Here is a 24,428-nt window from a genome sequence, read left to right as displayed (position 1 = left end):
TTAGTTTGAATCTTTACTTCTAACTAGTAGAACGCCGTGCGTTGCTATGGGCTCTTTAAAATTTATATCAGTATCTTTCATTTATCATCCTCTCATCTTGGATGAATCTTGGGTACTCTAATTAGCAGCACAACAATCAAGTATTAGGAAATTTTACCGAACCAACAATAACAAAGAATATGACATCTATCCTACTAATAAAGGGAGGTCATATTTTTTGTTCGGCATGCACTTTTGTAGAAAAGCCCCTATCCATTTTAGAATCAATCTGGCACGTGAAAAAATACATCTCTAAGGGTGCGTTTGGTTCACAGGAAATATGTAGGACTTTTAAAGGAACTGTCGTCCGTAGGAAATTTTGCCTTGGTGGTGTTCAGTTCACAGGAAGCCTGAAGAATACTTCAAATGAAACAAGGCCTTCTCGTATTGATTTTGCTTGAAAGATAGAATCCAGTCAGATCTTATGTTTTGACGAAAGCCCGAGGCGAGCCGGTGACCAGTTCAATAAAAAACTGCATGCATGCATTGTACTCCACTCAAAAAGACATAAAATATTGTGGTCATTTACTGCTTCATAGGCGTATCTTCCTGCAACACGAACAGTCTAATTTTTTTGGTTCCCGTGTTTCTAGACTCCATGGCAATCTGGTAGCCATCAGCCATATCCCTACAAAGTTTTTCTTTCCTTATAGTTCTCTCTCCGTGCAAACCGAACGGAGCCTAAAGTGGGAACCATCCGGGGCCAACAAGAACTCAAACTCTTATCCAATCTCGACTTCATGCTCTTCCACCTCCATTGATAAAGACGGGTCATCAAGGCTTTCATCACGATGACCTCGAGCAGACGCCGACATCCCTCCCCGCATCTACCCCTAACCCCTGCTGCCGCCTGCACTATTCTTGCTCCTCGGGGAAGGGCGACAATGTCCTCTGTGATGGCCACGACCAGATCCACGGGGAGGTCACATTCTTCCATGGGAACCCAACCAAGCACACCACCCCCTACAACCATTCAATCCAAACTCTAACAACGTCAAGACCTGCCATCGATCCACGAATCAGGCTCACTGCATCCAGTTCACTACGAGTCCACGATGAGTCTGTAGTCAATGTATTGCCGTTGGCTATCCCCACAACAGGACCATCGTCTCTCCCCAAAGCAGCAACACCACCCAGCAAATCACCACCACCGCTTGCGGCTTGCCTACATAAAATCATGAGAAATCCCCACGGCGGTGCTGTAAGACCACCTTGGCGACCTTGACAGCGTCCAACTGGTCTAAGTTCTAAGCTAGACGCTCTGTGTAGAAACCAATAGAAGCAGGGGCGTGGTTCAGATTTGTTCTTCGTGCGCGTGCATGCCCTGCTGCCCACCAGCTCTTGGTCTACAACTCACCTCTGACTGACCTCCCATAAAAGATTCGGAAAAAAAACTCATCACTTACATTATCATAGCGGCACATTCCAAGTCAAAGTAGAACAGATCACAAGGATTATGTGACAACCAGCCATGGCCAGATCAGTTGGATTTTAATTTCGCTCCATCTCATAATCCATCGCCCACTCTCTCTCAATGGAAATTAAACTTAGGCATGTCACAAGTTGTCATTGTTGTTAACATTTAGAAATTTAAATCAAAGGAAATCTGTAACTAATCCTAATGCTTGCATTAAGCTGTAAGTACATGAACTGTAAATGCTGCAGATGTAGAAGTACCACACAGCTATGTCACAGCCCCAAGAAATATTTCTCTGCTATCCTTCTTGAAACTCTGGAAGAATGCATATATACTATCCCCAATTTCACTCAAGTGTATTCATGAGGTATGATAAGCACGAAAGATCCTAATGCTTGCATTAAGCTGTAAGTACATGAACTGTAAATGCTGCAGATGTAGAAGTACCACACAGCTATGTCACAGCCCCAAGAAATATTTCTCTGCTATCCTTCTTGAAACTCTGGAAGAATGCATATATACTATCCCCAATTTCACTCAAGTGTATTCATGAGGTATGATAAGCACGAAAAATGAACTATGGCAGTAACAACAAATAACAGCAAAGAAGTAACTGCAATCAGTGCAACCCACTACATCCGCCGGCATGGAGATCCTAATACTTTGTACCCTTGACTTTATATTTTTTCCGCGCCACCAACATTTTTATATCATTCATTATGCTTTTCTTCAAGGTTTCATGTGAGAAGTATGAGGGCACTGACACACACTACAGATAAAATTCTCAATAAATAAGTGTCGTTTTTATTTATATCTAGTAAGTAAAACTCTGGGATACCAACATTAAGTATCTTCTATCTGGTAAGAAAAAAGCACATAAAACCAAATGAGAGCCCCCAAAAGGGAAGCCTATCATAAATTAGTTAAGAATCCAAATCACCGACATTATTCCACAACGAACTGATCAAAGTTTCGACATACAACTCATAAAGTATTTCATTTCTCTCATACATAAATTAAAATAGCTCAACAAATCAAGTCCGAACCTGAACAATGGAAATTTGTGAAGAAATAAGTGACAAGAACTTATCTTATTAGTGGCATGATTTAATAATCAAATGATCACTTTCATTTGCATTATCAATATTTTAGCGCATGTTCTTCCCATACATAACAGTAGACTTGGTACAAAATTTAGTAACCTTTTAAAATCTTCAAGTATCAATCCTTAAATTCAATAGTACTGCCTAATAACCTGAACTTGTATTCGGAAGTGATATACAAATGGAGGGGGGACTGCCTAATAAATTCGAAGTACTATACAAATTCAGCCTATGTGCTAAGATTTTTTCTGCACATCGCTCCCGTTCACTTTCAGTTAGACTCATGGTTAGGCCCCCATCAACCGGCAGCACCTGCACATGCGGAATTAAACAAGTTGGTAGTCATTTCCGATGAATTAGCAGTATAGTTTGTAGAATTAATCATCTTCACAACATATCCTTCCGGTAAGAAGAATAAATTGTCAGTTTAATATAGCCAAATAGATACCAGTCATAGATGTATATATGTTATGGTTCCCAACTCAATTAATTTTATGAAGGTAGAGTTTCATCAACTAAATGAGGGACATTTGTACCAAAGAGAATCAATCGGCTTAAATAGATTGTGTAATATGTTGCTGGAAGAGGACCACCCAATAAACCTTATTTCATCGGCACCAACATGTCCTCGTCTTAGCCCTTGTGCTCCTAGCGCGGCATCATGGTCGATGATGGCTCCAGCCGCCGGAGCCTAACCAGCCGCCACGTGAGTACGTCACGTGACATCAGCTCATCAATCCATCATGGTCCGCTACTCTAGGCACACGCCTCCGCTTCTCGCCATCCACACCCCAAGGCTGAGTCGCAATTTCACAAGAGAATCTATTGTTTACATTACCTCTTGTTTCCTAAGCATGCAGAGTTCTTTGTATTAAGCAAGATAGATCCATAGTAGACACAGTTCTAACTAAAAAAGGTGTACATGGTCATCAAGCCCACAACATGCATCCATTAAGTTTAATAACTGATGGGCAACATTTTATGAGGAAACAAAAAGGCTTTTCCTATCAGCATCTCGGCAAATGTTCACCCAGTGCTTCAAAAAAAATGTCAATGGCAGATCTATACTGCATTTTCGGGTGAACAAAAATCTAAAATAGATTAAGAACATGCATCTATGTTACTATTCATAGAGAATATATAAATTTGAAAAAAATATGGAACCACAATAAAAAGAACAGGTGCATAATGCATTTCAATTGTTATAGAAAATATGTCATCAAAGAAGATGAAACCAGAGACTATTTTTATACAATATAACAAGTAGTACAGAATTATCAACCATAAAATACTTGCATGTCACAACTCCCAAGTCAATCAAATTCATGTTAGAACTATAAGCGTGTTTTTGTTACACTATATACCTGTCAATATATCAAGCAACTCGTCTCTTTCTTTGTTTTTCAATAAGCACAAACATGAACTTTAAACCTCACCTTTTGTGAAGAGAAGGATCCACAGAGCTCTGCAGCTCTATACATTCTTGTTGCGACGTAATATTATGTCATCAGTTGCAACGGGTTTTCCTTCAAGGTTGCAGACTTGTGCTCATTGCTAATCCGTAAGCAGGCAATCGAAACACTCCATGATTAGCTTCCAAATCCATAATTTCAATAGGAAAAACCGGGAACAAAAAGCTACAAAATTTATCCATCTCTACCTATCGCTAGGTGCAGGGATATACAGATTAATGCAATAAAGTTATACTCTCTATGTATTAGTTTGTTTCTTGCATCAATTTGATAAACAAACTGGGTTGCAGCGGTGCTTCAATAGAATAATTATATAGGACACAATGGCACACATGACAACATTTAAATCACGGCTCACAAAATTCAGGGATATGCATACAAATAAAACAAAAGAAAAAGTAAAGAATCAAACCTGCATTAGTGCATCGTCCTGACTCCAGAGCACGATACCAAAGTAGATGAACACCCTTGAGGATAGGGCAGAGCAAGGAACCTCCCAGGCTCAAAATCAGGGTGCATACCGGCACCTCCAGGAGCGCGTCCGTGCGGCCACCACTCCATCCACTCTGGCAACTGGCCGTGACGATGCAACCCCCGCTCCATCCCCTCTCGCAAACGCTCGGGCCGTCACGGACAACGAGTTGTTGTTGCCTCTCCTCTCAGCCACCACTCCACGCAACCGCGGAGCCGTCTCTCGATCTCATCGGTCCATGGCGACTTGTTCCTCTTGAGAATCACCTTAAATCCATAGTACAAGAAAACAAGACCTCTCTGGAGCTCTAAGTGGGTTTGGGGCATTTAGATAAACTGTCCACAAATGGCTGCAACATGAAAATATTACATATTTTTTTAGAACACACATCAGAGCTAATACACACACGCTAATATCAGTAAAATTTAGAGAAGGAAAATTCAGTCTTTGTATTTTGAGCTCTGCCCTGGCGAAAAATATATTGTTTTTTGAGCTGGGAAAAGTTGATAGATACTAAGACCAAATTACACTCATAGCACTGTAACATGGAAATGAAAAGATAAGAACCCCAAAGCATCAATACCTTAATTTCAGACCCCTGAACCTCAGCAACTTTGATAAATTTTTTGCCATTCAGAGGATCAACTATCCAGAGTTCCAGTTACAGACTTATCCATTTTGCCTGCACTGAACTTAACTTCGTCAATGTTTGTGGTGAAATAGCACATTTCACTTGGTGGGGAACGTGATAGTCATACATTAACCTACAAATAAGCAGAATAATTCCATGTTTTAGCAATTCAATTCCAGGTTTCTTATTTTTTTAAACAATTGCTTGGCCATTGTACACTAATAAATGTTCCTGAAGATGGAGGACAAATGCATGAGATTGCTCCGTACTACAAAGGGGTGTCATCAAGTTATCATAGCCATAGCCTAAAAAACAAAGCACCACTGACCAAACATATCTTGCCCATTTTGCCCAATAGGAACTTCAGAGGAATGAGATTGCTCTGTACTACAAATCAGACACAGTGGAACGATCCTTCTCAACAGAGGCCGAGGGTCGAGGGTCCTGTCTCGCCGGCCATGGATGCTCATGGAGTGCGAGTCTAGGCTCTACGTTTAAATCAATTCTTACTACTCCGCACAGTAATTCCCTGTAGCGCGTGGACACCCAAATACAACCTATGCAACAAAAATTAGACCAATATTAAGTGCACAAACAAGAAACAAAGACAAATATTAAGTGCCACACACACGGTCCCTACAAAAATTCCTGAAAAAATAAATTTGAACTACTCAACCCTAAATAAAACTGAATAAAAACATCAAAACCTAAGCATTTCTTTTAGAGGCAATCAATATTCATTGAGCTCATATTTGGATTTCAGATTTCAGTGAGCTGAGCTGCTTGGAATGATAACAAGTTCAAATCATCGATCTTGACTCAAATAACCCATAACATAAAGTTGCACGTAATTCAGGACCTACAAGAATCGAGTCTGCGCACATATGTCTATGCATGAAACATAATGCAAAACCCTGTCGAATTGATGCCCATATGCTTTTCTAGTACCTCAAGCATAGTGCAGAAACTGATTAGAAGACCTTGTATCACAAAGAGAATTTTATGCACAAAAATCAATTTGATCTCTGCATAAAAAAATGAACTGGTTTGTTGTTTCATGCACAAAAATCATTTTCATCATTGCCTCTAAAAGGATAGTTTACAAAAAATCAATGCAGGTTATGCATCAGGGACAAAATATAGTACCTTGGCCTCTTACAGAACATGGCATCAAGAATTGAGGCACCCGCATCACCCAGACCATTTTTCGAGACTTCGAAGGTAAAGGGCGCTGCCTGTCCACACGAAGTGCGGAACGAGGGCATTTTCAGCGAGATCTTTTATGATTGTTCTCCATGTTTTTAATCTCAGTTGCATGGGCCACATCAGTTGCATTTTTAAGCTCACAAAGAACTAAAGAAAAATTGCACTCAGACCTACATACATCTGAACTCAGTAACATAGAATTTGAAAAGACGATTGCACCTATGACCTATCATACATAGATTGAATGGACGTGAAGGATCATATGATGCTTACCTTCAAGGTGTTCGTGAAGATTTCTATTGGAACATACTCCACATTAATGCTTTATTTTCCCCTTCTACTATTTCAGATTGTGTACCACATACGTATAGGTATCGTAAATGAATAACATGGTTAGATTTCACAAGAGTTGGATAGCAACTTCTACAGTCAATGTCTGGTAAGTTACTCATAGTACTGACTATACCTTATAGGATGCACCAATGATGGTCAATAGTAACTTTTAGAGACCAAACATGTCGAAGTTGATCTTGATGGTTAGCACATCAAATTGTTATCTCAAATGTTACCATCCATAAAAGATGCAGAAAATCTCCAACAAAAAGAAAATACATCACTCTTGCAGTAGTTATTATTACTCTAGTATTCTTCAATTGTTATCTCAAGTGTTGTATTCTTCAATTGTAGGCCCTCAAAATGTGGCAACTCAGTAGCAAATTCAGCCAAACGAGCTCCATCTGCAAAAATTTGTGAGGATCAAAAGAATATATTATCTCTCTTATGATGATAAACGTATGTACAACAACGGTTATTACAAGACTTCCAGCGCCCATAAACAGTCCAACTTATAAAGGTTATCACTAAAAAACATAGTTTCAAAAGATCAGAATTTATCCTTGGAACAAATCTTTCAATAAACTGAAAGCATCATACGCATAACGAAAGCACTGCCCTATAACAGAATGAACAAGCTAAAGTGAATGCAAGCATGCTTTTAGTGCTTAGTCTATAACAGGCGGGTAAAGTTCCTCCTTGTTCCCATGTTGTTCATCATCCCCTTTTGAAGAAGAAACATCGTCTTGATGTAAAATCATGGTGATTGACTCAAGGGAACAGAGAGCAAACACACCTCCTTCAAGTGAATTCAACAATTGACAGCTCCTTCAAACTAATTCAACAATTGATGTGCTGCAGCGAGCGATGGTTTATGATCTCCCTCGCCAAATTTTCATCAATCCGCAAACACATCAGGACACCCAAAAATTTGCCCCGTTACTAAATTTGCAGCATGAGAATCCTGACGAGTTAAGAAAAACTCGAACGAGCGTCCCATGTTCGTAGTCCTACGCGAGGCGGCGTCTTCAAAACCCAAAGTGCCACCATTTTCTTTATGTCCTGGAGAAAGGCTTATCATAAAATTTTGCCAAAAAATTATTAATCAGAAATAACATCACAGTATATCCATCCTCTTGCTAAAAACTATCTGAATCAAACAAAGATGTAATTTTTCAATATCAGTATACAAGAATGTTTACCTGTTGTGTGATGTTCTCCATCCGATTTGATTGCTGTAAGAGAAGGTAAATAAAATAAAACTATAAAAACTAGCAAATAAGCATCACAAAAGAAATCACATGGCAAATGCATAGTACATAAAAAGGTGCATGTGTGCTGCCACAGGACAACTTGTTTCATGAATTGTTACTTTAAAGAACTATACTGTTTTGCGGAAGATTAGCATATACTTCAGATACTATTTGAATAAATGTAAAAGGAATATAAAAGCACCTAAACATTTGTGTGGTTAGAATTCCAGAGCAAGAAATATACCATTACGTTCTTATGCTGCAAAGGAAATATGGAAAGATTTAAAAAGGGGAGTAGTAAGGAAATAGTACAACACGGTCTTCTCCACTAAAACAAATGGCTATAATATCTTGTTCATTGTATTTATATGAGAATAAGACATATTCACCACTTATTTGAAATCGGCTTCAAACTCCATGCGGTGTTTGATGTAAAATAGGTCACAAAGAAACAAAATTTTCATCTCACAATTTGATATGAAAAACTGGTTCATTTATTACGACGACCGGAAAGAAAATGTATAAAAACTAACCAGTGAGAGCACTGTTTGTGAAAAGAAAACATATAGCACCTCTCAAAAATAGAATCTCTAATTGTGATTTATTTACAGTACAGTATTTTGCTTCGGGATAATAACAAAATCACAACCATAATAGATGATTCTGAATACAGTCTGATGGTATTTAGTATGATATAATTTTAAACTTGATCACTCAAAATAATATGGTTAATTATCAGAAAACGATGGTGTATGTGCATGCCAGCTACAAAGGTAAGCAACTAATGCATGTCATATAATCTAATCTATAGTATTATAGTCAGAGATTGGGATGGGGATGAGGATGCGAGCCCTCACATGCAATGCCGTCTGCACAGGCTTGTTTGCTGGCATCCATAGCTCCTGCTCGACCCTTCCACTGCAGCATCCCGGAGAGCACACCGAACGGCTGCTGGTGCCTGGCGGGAGAGCGCGTGAGGGACGCATCGACACACACACATCAGCAAGCAAGCACAGACGTGTGTATGTGTTAGGTGGGATGGAGAACGAAAATAAACCAGTGGAGGTGGGACGAAAATTAACCGTAGAACGGAGACTACCAAATGAGACATTAGGAGTAGAGATACTAACAATAAGACATACAGCTCGTCTACACGGACTGTAAATCTTACCCGATAGCTGTAGGATTATTGCTCCAAAAAACACAATGGCACACCCAACAAAAAATACCTTGCATGGCCAATGCTGAACGTGGAGTCTACACCAAATTTGACACTACTTTCAGACTCGGTTTTAGTCTGCTACGTACTAAAAGATCATACCACGAAATTAAAGAGGAATCCAGTTATCAGAGTAGCATGGTTTCCTTTCAACTTATTTACATGACTGATGGCAGCTGATCTCTAACACTTTAAAGTCAAATAATTTCAGTTAACCTATCTAGCTCGCAGCTTCCTAGCTAGTTAGCCTATCTAGCAACATACCAAATTGAATCAACACTAAAACTTATTTCAACATTTTTGTAGGGTAAATTTCTTGTAACCTATCCACACAAAATAGAGATGAACAATCCCAGTGATGGATCAAGACTAAAATTTCTTGCATAACAAAAGTGCAGTTAGAGACATGCGCCCAAGGAGGCTCTCACCAGTGGTGCCGGCCGTGATGGCGTTAGCACTTGTGCTGGGCATAGCGTCATAGCCATCGTCTGCCGACCGGAAGCAGCAAACCTCCCAGTCCAGCTTCCCTGTGCGGATGAGGACGACGACGTAGTCGCCGCGGCGGCGCTGCACCAAGTACTGCTACCGCCCCTGCATTTGGTCGCAAACAATCGTTTAGAAACCGCAGATTCAGAAAGAAGGGGAGAAGGATTGCTCTCAATCTCACACCCATGAACAAACCAAGTCGCACAAGGAAGGAACTCACCAAGATCCGGCCAGCACGAGACCCGCCCGTGGCGGCGAGGTTGCCGCTGTACACGTCGTTGGCGTACGTCCCGTCATCCTCGTCGTCGGTCAGGAGCGCGCGGCTCCGCGGCCGCACGTGCTGCCCGTCGCTGTCCATCGGTGCCCGCGGGGATCGCTGAGTCGGAAAGAAGCAGGCGCCAAGGTAAACGACGTCGCCGCCGTGGAAGTCGGCCGCGAGAGGCGCGCCTAGTTGGTGTCCCGCCTCTCGCTGTCCGTTGCGCCACCAGTTGGTGTCCCGCATCTGTTGCTACTCGCCGACCCCTGCCATGGGAGAGGAGAACCTGGGGGCGCGTGAGTGCAGGCTACGGGGAGAAGATGGGTTGGGGCGAGGGCAGGGAGATAGCGTTACCTGGGTCGTCGCTCATCGCTGTCGCGGACGCGGCGCTCCTGCTCGTCTACCTCCCACTTCGATCTCCTCCTGGAATCGGTGAAGAAAAGAAGAGACGGCAAGGGCGCAGATCCACCACTCCAATCAGATCCCTTCCATCCCTTGGGAGAGGGAGAGAAGGTGAGGGGGAGGAGGAGGCCGCCGGCGGTGTCGCCATGGCCGGGCAGGGCTCCTCCCGCCTGCCCGCGACGGGAGGTGGCGGGGGCGGCAGCGACGGGCGGCGGCGTTTGAGGGAGGGGATCGGCGGCGGCTGCGAGGGCGAAGGGTCTGGTGTGGCGTCGCTCAAGGGCAAAGGCTTCGCTCGCTCGTTCGCAACGCACGGGATTATTTTCAGGCGCGAGTTTTTTCCAATGAACCGGAGGATTTAGCACTGGACATAATAGGAGCATACCGATTTTTATTTCCTGGTTTGAGAGCGGAGGTGGGAATCGAGGGGACGTGGGAGGTGGGATCGAGGACAAAAAAACCGTTTTTGATGGGACGAAAATTGACCGGCGGAGACTACCAACTTTTCCATTAGGAGTGGAGATGATGCAGTTGGTAGTCTCGCTTTCAGGTTTTTTTTCGTCCCATCTCCCATGGTTTTTTTCGTACCTCCTCCCACTTTCATTGGTTTTTTGTAGATTTTTTTTCGTCCCCTCCCCCACTTCATCGGTTTATTTTCGCCCTCTCACACAACGAATGAAATCTGAACAGGTCAGAACTTTCCATACTGGCGCAAGTTATTTAGTAATATAGAATCAATCACGAACCATCTCTAAAGATCAAATCTAAATTAATTAATCTTACCTTAAATCACGCAATCACATTAATTAGAAAACAAATAATTCATTTTCAGAAAAATCGCTCAATCACATTAACCTTACCTTAACTCACGGATGGTAATCAATCTCCAAACAAAGAAAACAATACATCGAGGGAGCAGTAAATAAACTCCCTTTCTTATGACACTAGAAGAACGCCCGTGCGTTGCAATGGGGCCACATTAACTTTAAGAGTTTAATATTAATATTATCATACATATCAAGTGACATTGTCGATCTTTTTTACCATCAAATCCTCACACACACACACACTCTCCCTTCCTCCTCCTTACTCTCTCTCCCTCTCTCTCTCTAACACACACATATTCATCTTATTGGGTACGGGACCATAATCCATCTATTTCACACACACACGCTAGTGCATAACAATATGGATTATGTGTATTATATTTGCCACCACAACTGAGGGAATTAATTTCATGTAAATCAGCCAGCCACAGCTCCAAAAATACGCGGAGGAGGTGGCCCAGGTCGGCGTTGGCGCGGGCCATGGGCCCGCTTCCAAATGCGTCTGCGCGCCGGCCACCCACGTCGGGTCCTTCAAGTGCCGCTTCCACCGCACCAACTCCCAGGGCCACGGCCAGGGAAGCCGCCCTCCTTCGCCCCTTTCACCGGTCGCGGCCAACGCGATGCCGCGGCACCCGGCCTCACCGTCCTCGTCCTCCGGCACCGTCGTGACCCAGTGATGCAGCCCAAGTATCGGCCTCGAGAATCAAGAACGCTCGACAACGGAGAGGGAAGGGAAGATCATATACATGTCATAAGAAAGGGAGTTTATTTACTGCTCCCTCGATGTATTGTTTACTTTGTTTGGAGATTGATTACTATCCGTGAGTTAAGGTAAGGTTAATGTGATTGAGCGATTTTTCTAAAAACCAATTATTTGTTTTCTAATTAATATGATTGAGTGATTTAAGGTAAGGTTAATTAATTTAGATTTGATCTTTAGAGATTGTTCGTGATTGATTCTCACTAGTAGAAAAAAGGGTCAAACGTGAAGCACATTAGTGCCGGTTTGAATTTGAGCCGGCACTAATGTGTACATTAGTGCCGGTTCCAACGGCTAGCCGGGCCGCTGTCATTAGTACCGGTTCGTGGCGAACCTTTAGCATCGGTTCGTGCCACGAACCGGTACTAAAGTGAGTGATGGTAGGATGTTGTCAGTCCGGGGCCCCTTCAACACCTTTAGTACCGGGTCGTATCACGAACCGGTACTAAAGGTCGTCCTACATAGACCCTTCGTCCACCCGAGCTCGCTCTATTCTTCCCCTTTCCCCTCTCCTCTCTGTTCTTTTCCCTCTTCCTCTCAAGCTCATCACATATTTTGCCCAAGATTTGAAGGCCCCCATCCATTCAAATGATCACAAAGGTTAGCAACTCTTTCCTTTCATCTCTCATTGCTAGATTAGCCCGTGCAATGCTTTATATAGTGATTGATTTTTGAGTTTAGTAATTTGGAAGAATTATATATATGTGCTAGTATTTGATTTATATGCAATTTGAGGTCAAAAATAACACTTAGTTTTGCATATGTAGGTGTGGTTTACTTAGTACCTTCTAAATCTCCGTCGTAACCACCGTCGATCGCTCGCAACGTCCCGTCGCCGGCACCACCTTGTGGTGAGCCTCTTGTTCATGAAGTTTTATATAAAAAAATGATGTTTGTGTGATTTGGATATATAGTTACTCGTATAATTATCTTACCTATACGTTGTTTGTTATGCATAGTGCCATGGTTTTGATATCCGTCCCCGTTGGCCCTCGTCCGGGTTATGATTCGGATATGGTATATTCTCTTTTAAAACTATCAATTGCATTTCGTGTTTATAAAAAATTATGCCCATCAAGTTGACATAGATATTTGTATGTAGGAGGTAGTTGAACCCGAAATTCCAACCGACCCTATTGTCGAGAGGTTAAATTTAGTTGAAAGAGAAAACAAGGATTTAAAGGAAAAATTGAAAAGAATTGAGGGGGAGAAGATGGAATTGGAGTTGCATGTTGTCGATGTCATCGATGATCACAAGATTAAGATGAAGAAAATGCGCTTGAAGATTAGAAAGATTAGAAAATATGCCATTCATAGTGAGGCTTGGTATCATTATGCTGTTGGATCAATTGTTACCTTAGTTGCGATCTTGATCGCATTTGTTGTTGCATTTAAATTCTTTAGCTAGAGAGTTATTTGTTTGTTGCATTGAAGTGGTGTATGCTCTTTATGTATGAACTTGATGTATTGTATTAATTTGATGTTTTCGGTGCTGTGTATTGAAGATGAGCCGGCAATGGATGTACGATGATCGATGCTCTCCCGAGTTCATTAATGGTGTGCGTACTTTTCTGCTTGCGGCTGAGGCAAACAAGCGAGCGGATGGTTTTATGCATTGTCCATGTGCTGGCTGTAAGAATGGTCGCAATTACTCTATGTCAAAAACCATTCACGTCCACCTGTTTGAGTCCGGTTTCATGCCCCACTATAATGTTTGGACCAAGCATGGAGAAAGAGGGGTTATGATGGAAGACAATGAAGAAGAAGAAGACGATGACAGCTATCCTGGCCATGGGTTCCCTTAATACGATGATACAACAATGAGGGAAGAAGCTGAGCCGGTGATGCGGGAAGAAGCTGAGCCGGCAATGCGGAAAGAAGCTGAAGAAGAGGCATCGGATGAGCCCGTTGATGATCTAGGTCGGGCCATTGCCGATGCAAAGAGAAATTGCGCAAGTGATTTGGAGAAGAAGAAGTTGCAGGGCATGTTAGAGGATCACAAAAAATTGTTGTACCCGAATTGCGTAGGTGACAAGAAAAAGCTGGGCACCACACTGGAATTGCTGCAATGGAAGGCAGAGAATGGTGTATCTGACAAGGGATTTGGAAAGTTGCTGGTAATGATAAAGGATATGCTTCCAAAGGACAACGAATTGCCCGAGAGTACGTACCAAACAAAGAAGGTTGTCTGCCCTCTAGGGTTAGAGGTGCATAAGATACATGCATGCCCTAATGATTGCATCCTCTGCCGCGGTGAGTACGAGAATTTGAACGCTTGCCTGGTATGCAGTGCATTGCGCTATAAGATCAGCCGCGATGACCCTGGTGATGTCGAGGGCGAGCGCCTCAGGAAGAAGATTCCTGCCAAGGTGATGTGGTATGCTCCTATAATACCACGGTTGAAACGTTTGTTCTAAAACAAAGAGCATGCCAGGGCGATGCGATGGCACAGAGAAGACCGTAAGAAAGACGGAAAGTTGAGAGTACCCGCTGATGGGTCGCAGTGGAGAAAAATCGAAAGAAAGTACGGGAAGGAGTTTGCAGATGACGCAAGGAACATATGGTTTGGTCTAAGCGCAGATGACATTAATCCTTTTGGGGAGCAGAGCAGCAACCATAGCACCTGGCATGTGACTCTATGTTTGTATAACCTTCCTCCTTGGTTGTGCATGAAGCGGAAGTTCATTATGATGCCAGTGCTCATCCAAGGCCCTAAGCAACCCGGCAACGACATTGATGTGTACCTAAGGCCATTAGTTAAAGAACTCTTACAACTGTGGAATGGAACAGGTGTACGTGCGTGGGATGAGCACATGGGAGAAGAATTTGACCTAAAGGCATTGTTGTTCGTGACCATCAATGATTGGTCTGCTCTCAGTAACCTTTCAGGACAGACAAACAAGGGATACCGCGCATGCACGCACTGTTTGGACGATATCGACAGCATATATTTGGCTAATTGTAAGAAGAATGTGTACCTAGGACATCGTCGATTTCTTACGAGCAGGCATCCCGTAAGAAAGAAAGGCAAGCATTTCAAAGGTGAGGCGGATCACCGGACGAAGCCTCGCCACCGTACTGGTGCTGATGTACATGATATGATCAAGGATTTGAAGGTGGTCTTTGGAAAGGGTCCTGGTGGACAACCTGTTCCGAATGACGCTGACGGACGCGCACCCATGTGGAAGAAGAAATCTATATTTTGGGACCTGCCCTATTGGAAAGACCTAGAGGTCCGCTCCGCAATCAACGTGATGCACGTGACGAAGAATCTTTGTGTGACCCTGCTTGGCTTCTTGGGCGTGTATAGGAAGACAAAAGATACACCTGAGGCATGGGAGGACCAGCAACGCATGCACGGAAAAGACGGCATACATCAGGGTCATGCAAGCTACGCTCTTACCAAAGAAGAGAAGGAAATCTTCTTTGAATGCCTGCTTAGTATTAAGGTACCGTCTGGCTTCGCGTCGAATATAAAGGGAATAATAAACATGGCAGAGAAAAAGTTTCAGAACCTAAAGTCTCATGACTGCCACATGATTATGACGCAACTGCTTCCGGTTGCGTTGAGGAGGCTTCTACCGGAAAACGTTCGATTAGCCATTATGAAGCTATGTGCATTTCTCAATGCAATCTCTCATAAGGTAATCGATCCAGAAATCATACCAAGGTTAGAGAATGATTTGGTGCAATGTCTTATCAGTTTCGAGTTGGTGTTCCCACCATCCTTCTTCTACATCATGACGCACATCCTAATTCACCTATGTGAAGAGATTAACATTTTGGGTCCTGTATTTTTACACAATATGTTTCCCTTTGAGAGGTTTATGGGAGTCTTAAAGAAATATGTTCATAACCGTGCTAGGCCAGAAGGAAGCATCTCCAAGGGCCATGAAAATGAGGAGGTCATTGAGTTTTGTATTGACTTTATTCCTGACCTTAAGCTGATTGGTGTTCCTGAATCGCGGCATAAGGGCAGACTGGATGGAAAAGGCACGCTAGGAGGGGAACAAATAATATGTATGGACGGACATTCTCTCACTGAAGCACACTGCACAGTTCTACAGAATTCCGCCTTGGTCGCTCCGTATATGGATGAACACAAGAATTTGCTACGCTGCAAACACCCGGAGCGGTATGATGACTGGATTACACGTGAACAAATCAGGAGTTTCGCCAGCTGGTTGCAGACATGTACCATGCATGACACCTCTATTGAAGATGAAATGTACTTGTTGTCCCAGTTACCATCTTCAAATATAATGACTTTCAAAGGGTACAGATAAATGGTAATACATTTTACACGATCGCCCAAGATAAAAAGAGCACCAACCAAAATAGTGGTGTCCGCTTTGATGCAGAAACCAAGACAGGAAACAAGACATATTATGGTTATATACAGGACATATGGGAACTTGACTATCGACGTGGTTTGAAGGTCCCTTTGTTTCGGTGTAAATGGGTCAATATGACACGAGGCGGGGTAACGGAAGACCCGCAGTACGGAATGACAATAGTGGATCTCAACAATCTTGCGTATGCAGACGAACCATTCGTCCTAGCCAATGATGTGGCACAGGTTTTCTATGTGAAGGACATGTCTACCAAGCCAAGAAAAAGAAAAGATAAGGAAGCGAATGCATCGAACGATGAGCCAAAGCGGCACATAGTTCTTTCTGGAAAGAGAAACATCGTGGGAGTGGATGACAAGACAGACATGTCAGAAGATTATGAAAAGTTTGATGAAATTGCTCCATTCACAGTGAATATTGACCCGAACATCGCATTAAATGATGAAGATTTTCCATGGTTACGGCGCAAAGGGACACACGTGAAGAAAAAGTTTCACACCCAAAGATCTAGGATGTGATCGGCTTCACTATCATCACTTTCTTCTGAGTTTCACACCCAGGAGGGAATCTCTATAATAGTTAGGGTAGTTATGTGTTTTGGCATAGCATGTGCAAAAAAGTAGAGAGGGTTACCACAAAAACTGGATGCACTTCGTGTACTAAATGGACAATCTCTTTCGAAATATCAGAGTTTCGGACAAAAACTTATCCGTTACAAAAGACATTTCATTTTTTAAATAACCTAAGCGTTACCAAATTGAATATAATGATAAAACACATTAATATTAAACATAAAAAAAGAATCACTAAAAAATCTATTCTCAAAGTTAAGTTATTCACAAACTAGTGATTCACACATATTTCAAATAAATCAAAATTTAAACTATTCAAATTTGTAAACTGCCGATACTAACAGAAAGTTTGTAATTTTTTGTACCTAAAGCAAGAATATTCACAAAGAAACTCTAAATACAGCCAAAAAAAAAACAACTCAAACAAAAATAAATAAAGCAAAAAAAAAATAAGAAAAAAAGCCCACCTACTGCGCCACAACGACTTGCAACGACTAGAAACCCAACCTGTTGTTGGGCCAGGATGCAGGCCCGCAAAGGCCCAGTAAGCCCACAGGGCAGCACAGAACATTTAGGCCCAGTAGGTCTGCTTTGGAGAGGAGCTCGAGGGAGCTACCGCACTGGGGCTTATAAACCAGTGCAGACGCCCCTCGGCTAGCGAGGTGGGACTAAACATTTCGCACCGCACATGTGCCAGGGCACCCCCTTTAGTACCGGGTGGTGGCTCAAACCGGTACTAAAGGGGAGGGTCTTTAGTACCGGTTGGAGCCACCACCCGGTACTAAAGGGTGCGGTTCCCGCCGCTTGGCCTGGCCAAAACAGGCCTTTAGTACCGGTTGGTGGCTCCAACCGGTACTAAAGGTCCATCCTATATAACTAAACACTTCAAAAATTTCAGTTTCTCATCTGCTTCTTCTCCTCTGCCCCGTCGCCCGCCGCCCCCGTCTCCATATCCCTCGTCGCCGCCCCATCCTCGTCGTCGCCGCCCCGTCGTCCCCGTCCCCGTCGTCCCCGTCGTCACCGTCGCGCCGTCCCGGCCCGTTCCGCGTCGTCCCCGTCCCCGTCATCGCCGCCCCGTCCCCGTCGTCGCTGCCCCGGCCCGTCCCCGTCGTCGCATCCCCGTCCCTGTCCCCGTCGTCGCCATCCCCGTCGTCGCCGCGCCCGTCGCCGCCCTCCATCGCCTCTCGCCTCGCAGGTGAGCACACACACATACATTTTTTTAGTTTTTTAGTTATAGAAGTAGTTATAAAAATGTTAGAAATTTTTCTTTTTTTAGTTATAAAAATAGTTAGTTATATAGCATTGCTAGAAATGTTAGAATTGTTAGAAATTTTTCTGTTTTTTAGTTATAGAAATAGTTATAAAATAGTTAGAATTGTTAGAAATTTTTCTGTTTTTTAGTTATAGAAATAGTTGTAAAAAAGTTAGAAATTTTTCTTTTTTTTAGTTATAGAAATATTAGAAATGTTATACAAATGTTAGTTATATATATATAGAAATGTTATAATTTTTTTTTCTGTTTTTCAGTTATAGAAATATTAGAAATGTTATAGAAATGTTAGTTATATAGCATTGTTAGAAATGTTATAGGAATGTTAGTTATATAGAAATGTTAGAAATTTTAGTTATCAAAATCCAATCATTAAAAAAATATTACTTTTTGCGGGCATATAGCTAGTATTTGTTCTCGACGATGCCCGGCCTGCATCCTCGCCGTCGACCCATCCGCGACGACGTCCGGATAACCCATGTCCGGGACTGGGCTCCGCCGGGCTGGCACTGGGAGGTGCTGCCTGGAGGGGCGCGCCGCTTGATAAGGAACCCGGCCCCGGGTCCCGTCGTCGACCCTGATCTCGTTTGGTGGCGTTCGCGTGGGCCAGTTTCGGTGCGGAGGGAGCCGGCCCCGCCGGAGGTGGTATGTCGCCGTGTCAAGGAGGAGGACGAGCACGTCCATCGCTACATGGTTGCATTAGAGGGCGGCAGGTTCTCCAATACCTGGCAGTTTCTTCAGGGATCTCACTTCAGCTATGATCCTGTGAGGGTTCCTTTTCTTTGGGTGTTCACAGCCCGCGCCGCAGGAACCACGAGTGTCTTAGATTCTTCTGTAGTATTCGATCTTTATTAGCCACCTAGCCAGTGATGTACTCGATATATAATATTCGAGACGATGTATTCGAGATTATATATTATTCGAGACGATGTATTCGAGATTATATCTATTATTTGAGACGATGTATTGGAGATTATATCTATTATTCTAGATGATGTATTCGAGATTATATCTATTATTCGAGATGATGTATTCGAGATTATATCTATTATTTGAGACGACGTATTCGAGATTATATTCGATGATGCTTATTGTGTACTATGATTGATTCAGTTTTTCCTTATTAATTGATTGCATCCATGCATTGTAATTTGAATATATTTCTTTTGGATTAGTTAAACAAAACCTATGGCGGACAATACTGGCAGAGAGGGAGAAGAGGACATGTTCAATATCATACGCAATCCTCGCGGGCCAGATGATGATCAGAATGAAGAAGATTATGACGGCTCTGAATATCTAAACAACACCGGGGAGGGTGATATGATATTCGATCGCGACGACCGAATTGATGAAGTCATGAACTATGACTATGAAAATGTTGCTTTTGAAACAACAAAGACCGGCAAGGTATATATATTTATATAAGTAGGCATCTGGTGATCATCACATGTTTTAAATGACTTGAAGATATATTAACGAATCGATCTTTCTTCTTTCAGCCATCCGGATCGAGCAAATCTTCAGGCAACAGGACGAAACGAGGCCCAAACAAAAAGTTGAAGGACGGCGTAAAGTACAATATCGAGGCAATCAGACCTAATGACGAACCATTCGCGCATAAGAAGATTGCGGACAAGTTCGTTCGTCAGTGCGAAGTTCTTGTGAAGGACCAACTCCCGATCTCCCTTCAAGAATGGAGAGAGCCAGCAAAGCCACGTCCAGGAGTTACTTTTGTCGATGACAGACAAAAACATTTGCTTTGAGAAATGCTCATGGAACATTTCACCCTACCAGATCATTTCACAAAAGCAGATGTGGAGAAAGTCAAGGACGCTACTCTTAGGAAGATGGTGGTTGCATTCAAGAACCACAAGATTCGTGAATGGGCCAGGTACGTCAACGGAGGAAGGAAGACTCCAGTATTCGAGGGAACACTAGAGAACCAAAGTGCTCATTGGGACGATTTCGTGAAATTCAAGGATTCAGAATTATCTAATGAATGGTCGAGAATAAACAAGGCCAATGCCGCAAAAAAGGATAAGTTCCATAAGCTGGGGCCAGGTGGCTATGCGGTGGGAATGCCTAAGTGGGATAAGTCTGAGAAAGAGATGTTGGATGCATGTGTCACTCCAGAAACATTGAGCTGCCCCCCCAGGTGCAGGACTTGGTTCTATGCGCATGGGGGGAGTTGGACCCGAAGACAGGCAAAGTTTCCAAGAAGGCATGTCTGGACGGAGCCGACGATAAGCTACTTGTTGCAATAGAAGAGGCTCGATCCGGGTTGTTCGAGCCCAACAGAGAGAACGACGAGCTTACGCGTGCCCTGGGAAATCCTGAACACCCGGGAAGAACACGAGGCATGGGCGTTATTCCGTGGTATGAGGGGTTTTCGGACTGGAACACCGACTACAGAACCCGTGCGAGAAAGAAGATTGCGGAGGAGAAGAAGAGGATGATGGAGGAGGAGCAGAGGAAGCTAGACTATGAACGCCTTTAAGGCCTAGAATCAGCGCACGCGGACTTGGCAATCAAATTCCAGCGGCAGCAGGAGCAGATCGACTCACTTAGCCAGCAAAGGGGGTCTTAGCAGCTAGCGAATGATCCACCAATGGATAGCACCGTCCCATCCATGCCAAGAAGCAGCATGGGCTCCACCCCGGGCGACGCATTGCTGGATAGCTATCCAGTGGATGACATCATGGAGAACACTAACTGCGAGCTACACTTCAAAATGAAGAACATATCCATGAAGGTGGCGGACAGCCTTGCTTTTACAAATCCCCCCGAGGCAACCTTCCATTGCAATCCGATTCCAGCGGACTATGCTTGTGTCTTGGTTGATGAGGTGGTGGACCAATATTCGGGGCTAGAGCTTGACATTCCTGGAGGTGATGATGAGCACACACTAGGAGAGGCCAACCATCGTATCATCCTATGGAGAAAGGATTGCATCATCTTTCGAAGGCCACCGACACTGCGTCATCCGACTCCTCGTCGCAGTCCGCCACCGAGTCAGCAGACTCCCGCTCCTCCAAGTCCACCAATGCGTCAGGCCACTCCTCCTCCAAGTCTGGCACAGCTTCAGGCCACTCCTCCTCCAAGTCCGGCAAAGCGTCAGGCCACTCCTCCTCCAAGTCCGGCACAGCTTCAGGCTACTCCTCCTACAAGTCCGGCACAGCTTTAGGCCACTCCTCCTCCTCCAACTCAGCCACGTCAGCCGTCTTCGCCGCCTCAGCAATCATGGAAGAGAGCCGCCTCAGTTATAGTGCGTAGCGGTACAAGTCGAGGTAGTACTGTAGGTACAGGCGGAGGCAAGCGATTTCAATATGGTCCAAGAAGCCTCGCGCCTCTTCCGCAGAGGCCTTACGACAAGTCCGAGGAGGAAAACGTAGCCATATCAAAGGCCGAGGTGGAAGCCCATTTTGCACCGAAACCGCCACCACCGCCAAGGGAGAAAGTGCCTGTGGAAAAGATTGACCACTTCATTCGTATGGCTAGACCACCAGCTCCCAAGCCTGTTGACACAGACTATGAGCGCCACCTCAGGAAGTTAAATCGAGCACGTCTACAGAAAGAGGCGAGCTCGAGCTCGAGCAAATCAGCTGGCAAAAAATGCGGTAAAACCGTTCCCCAGCTGGGAGAACAGGTGGCGCAATCAATCCCCCCGCTTGTTGTGCCAACAACACATGAGAGTAGGCGCGCCCAATATTATTGTGGGCAAACCGTTAACGACGTTCCCAGGGTGGGCGATGTCGTAATAACCGAGGAGCATATTGCGCAGGCTGAATCGATCGGGATCACTGTTGGACAACTCCTCGATATCGAGCCCATGTCTCCGACTAGAGAGGAGGAAATAAAACGGAAATATGCCCGGGGCCAACCTTTGGTGGAGCCAGAGGAGGTCAATAAGCTCCCAACGAGAATGTATGAATTGCATCAATGGTACATGGACATTACCAAGATTTCCAATCGAGAGTCCCTCATGGTGAATGTCAATAAGGAGCATTACTACCATAAGAAAGTTGTGACCGTTGAGTATTCAGAACTTTTTCAGCTATACAATAAAGACGCACTCGAAAAATCTATCGTCAGTTGCTATTGTCTGTAAGTGATTTCTTTCTGTAATTTAAGTCTCAAGCTAGCTGATCATTTTGATCAATCATTACCTGTAATTATCCTCACTATATTCTTTTCTGTGGTATTATGCAGGATGAAGATTTATGAAATGAAAAAAGGTGGACGCTATGACATTGGGTTCATTGACCCAAATACCATTAATGAATACACATGGAAAATAGATCCATATCACGCAAAATGTGTAGAGTAAAGCATGCTACAATTCTTCAAGGAACTCAAATACAATGATGATATACTACTTCCTTACAACTTCCAGTGAGTCACAATGTCTTGTACTACAAATTCTGTTTTTCCCTACTAGCTATAGCTACATGTTTTTGCTTACATATGCCCGCTTAATTAAGACATGCAAACGTGTGTGCATGCAGATTTCACTGGATCTTGTTAATCATTAAAGTTGATGAAGGAACTGTTGAAGTACTAGACTCGCTACTTAAGAAAGCAAGTGACTACAGCATCGTGAACGGGATAGTCAACAGGTAATTTCAATCATTATTAACTATATCTCGGCCTATTTAATTAGTTCGTCATTTCCTGATAACAACTATTTAATAACCCATTTATTCATTTTCTTTGTCGGCGGGCAGGGCTTGGGCAAAGTTCATCAGGGCCACTCCAGGCCCATGGAAACAAAGTTTGAAATGGTATCGACCCAAGGTAAGTAATTAAGTAGTACTAGCTAGCTGCCATCTCTTTAATTATCATGCTTGATTAATTATTATCTGATTAAAATTCCATTCTCGTAAAGGCCCTGAAGCAGGCGCCGGGGAATGATCTATGTGCATACTATGTTTGCGGGAACATTCGCATGATGGCGTCCGAAAGGAGCAAATCTCAAAGACAGGAGTGGGTACGATATCGATTGTCAGAACACTATTCACAATTTTTACACCATTATCGATATCTAGCCACACAACTAATACACATGCATATTGATGTACTTCTTAACAGTTCAAAAAGGTGCGGGACAAGCTCCTAACACAGGACCGCATAAAAGCAATTCAAGAGGAAATAGCGAGATTTTTGCTCGACCAGATCATATATACCAAAGGAGAATACTATTACCCGCTACCGCCCCCATGAACCACTTCCAATTGTTATCGTGCTCCGAAGGCACCAATTAGCTAGGCTAATGCCACTAGCTCCAAAGGCACAAATTAGGAGAAATTGTATATATATATATATATATATATATATATATAGTGTTGCTATTCATCACCTAGGGTGCAGAATGAGTTATTCTTCACCTGAGGTAATTTTACGATCATTTTATAATTAAATTACGTTTTGAGTTCAAATAGTTACATTCCTGTTGATTCACTATGTAAAATTTGACATAAAATAAATATAGGTCATAAGACAAGAAAAATTGCAGTTTATGTGTATTTTAGACTCTGTTTTTACATTTGTAATTTAACATAACACAAAATATTTTTTACGGCGATTATATATTTTCTTACGGTCTCTTTTTGCGTCGGAAATAAGACAAAACTTACGTAACGTAAAATTACGATGCATTAATGGTAAAATAGAGGGGGGTGAAGAATAACTATTCCTCACCCAGGGTGACGAATAGCGCGACCCTATATATATATAGGAGTAGTATTTAGTTCTGTGGCAAGCTATGATATATATAGGGTCACGCTATTCGTCATCCTGGGTGAGGAATAATTATTGTTCACCCCCTCTATTTTACCATCAATGCACCATAACTTTACGTTCCGTAAGTTTTGTCTTATTTCCGACGCAAAAGGGACCGTAAAAAATATATAATATCTGTAAAAAATATTTTATGTTACATAAAATTACAAACGTAAAAACATAGTCTAAAATACACATAAACTGCAAATTTTCTTGTCTTATGACCTATATTTTTATTTTCCTATGTTAAATTTTACGTAGTGAATCAATAGGAATGTAACTATTTGAATTCGAAACATAATTTAATTATGAAATGATCGTAAGATTACCTCGGGTGAAGAATAACTTATTCTGCAGCCTGGGTGATGAATAGTAACACTATATATATATATATATATATACATACATATTTGTATATATGTGTGAATTAATTAATGGTGGTTGTGAGACATTTGATGATATATATATATATATATATATATATATATATATATATATATATATATATATATTATGACCGGTTCTACTAGAAATTCTATTTATATATATGCATAACGTGTACAATATGTAGTATCGTAAA

At 42.7% G+C, this 24,428-nt stretch overlaps 1 protein-coding gene across 36 annotated transcripts; it reads right to left on the bottom strand.

Annotated features, from left to right (window-relative positions):
* Positions 1-2,562: 2,562 nt before the first annotated feature.
* Positions 2,563-10,626, bottom strand: LOC123148408 (uncharacterized). Of its 36 annotated transcripts, none has more exons than XR_006473811.1 (13): positions 10,242-10,626; positions 9,852-10,173; positions 9,574-9,736; positions 8,784-8,884; positions 7,876-7,908; positions 7,470-7,746; positions 6,614-7,077; positions 6,281-6,510; positions 5,087-5,190; positions 4,444-4,852; positions 3,996-4,113; positions 3,162-3,407; positions 2,563-2,871 (listed from the first exon to the last, which is right to left on the bottom strand). XR_006473811.1 is itself a non-coding variant. In XM_044567824.1 (6 exons), exons 2-6 carry the CDS (start codon positions 9,926-9,928, stop codon positions 7,572-7,574), a joined length of 549 nt encoding a protein of 182 aa, XP_044423759.1. In that variant the 5' UTR covers positions 9,929-10,173; positions 10,242-10,626; the 3' UTR covers positions 7,087-7,571. The 36 variants fall into 36 exon arrangements, 1 of the variants encoding a protein (XP_044423759.1); XR_006473812.1 differs by having other exon boundaries at positions 5,087-5,185; XR_006473800.1 differs by having other exon boundaries at positions 5,087-5,691; positions 6,281-6,487.
* Between the last annotated feature and the right edge of the window lie 13,802 nt (positions 10,627-24,428).

The sequence above is a fragment of the Triticum aestivum genome, chromosome 7A, assembly GCF_018294505.1.
Source record: "Triticum aestivum cultivar Chinese Spring chromosome 7A, IWGSC CS RefSeq v2.1, whole genome shotgun sequence".
In the NCBI taxonomy this organism is placed as follows: Eukaryota; Viridiplantae; Streptophyta; class Magnoliopsida; order Poales; family Poaceae; genus Triticum; species Triticum aestivum.
This window is presented reverse-complemented; position numbering and strand designations above follow the sequence as displayed.

Excerpts from the sequence above, each read along its gene's own strand:
- LOC123148408 (XM_044567824.1), bottom strand. The coding sequence starts at position 9,928 with ATGACGGGACGTACGCCAACGACGTGTACAGCGGCAACCTCGCCGCCA. Across the intron at positions 7,909-8,783 it reads CTGTGCAGACGGCATTGCAT|CAATCAAATCGGATGGAGAA; the intron begins GTGAGGGCTCGC and ends CTTCTCTTACAG. Across the intron at positions 7,747-7,875 it reads TGGAGAACATCACACAACAG|CCTTTCTCCAGGACATAAAG; the intron begins GTAAACATTCTT and ends TTTTATGATAAG.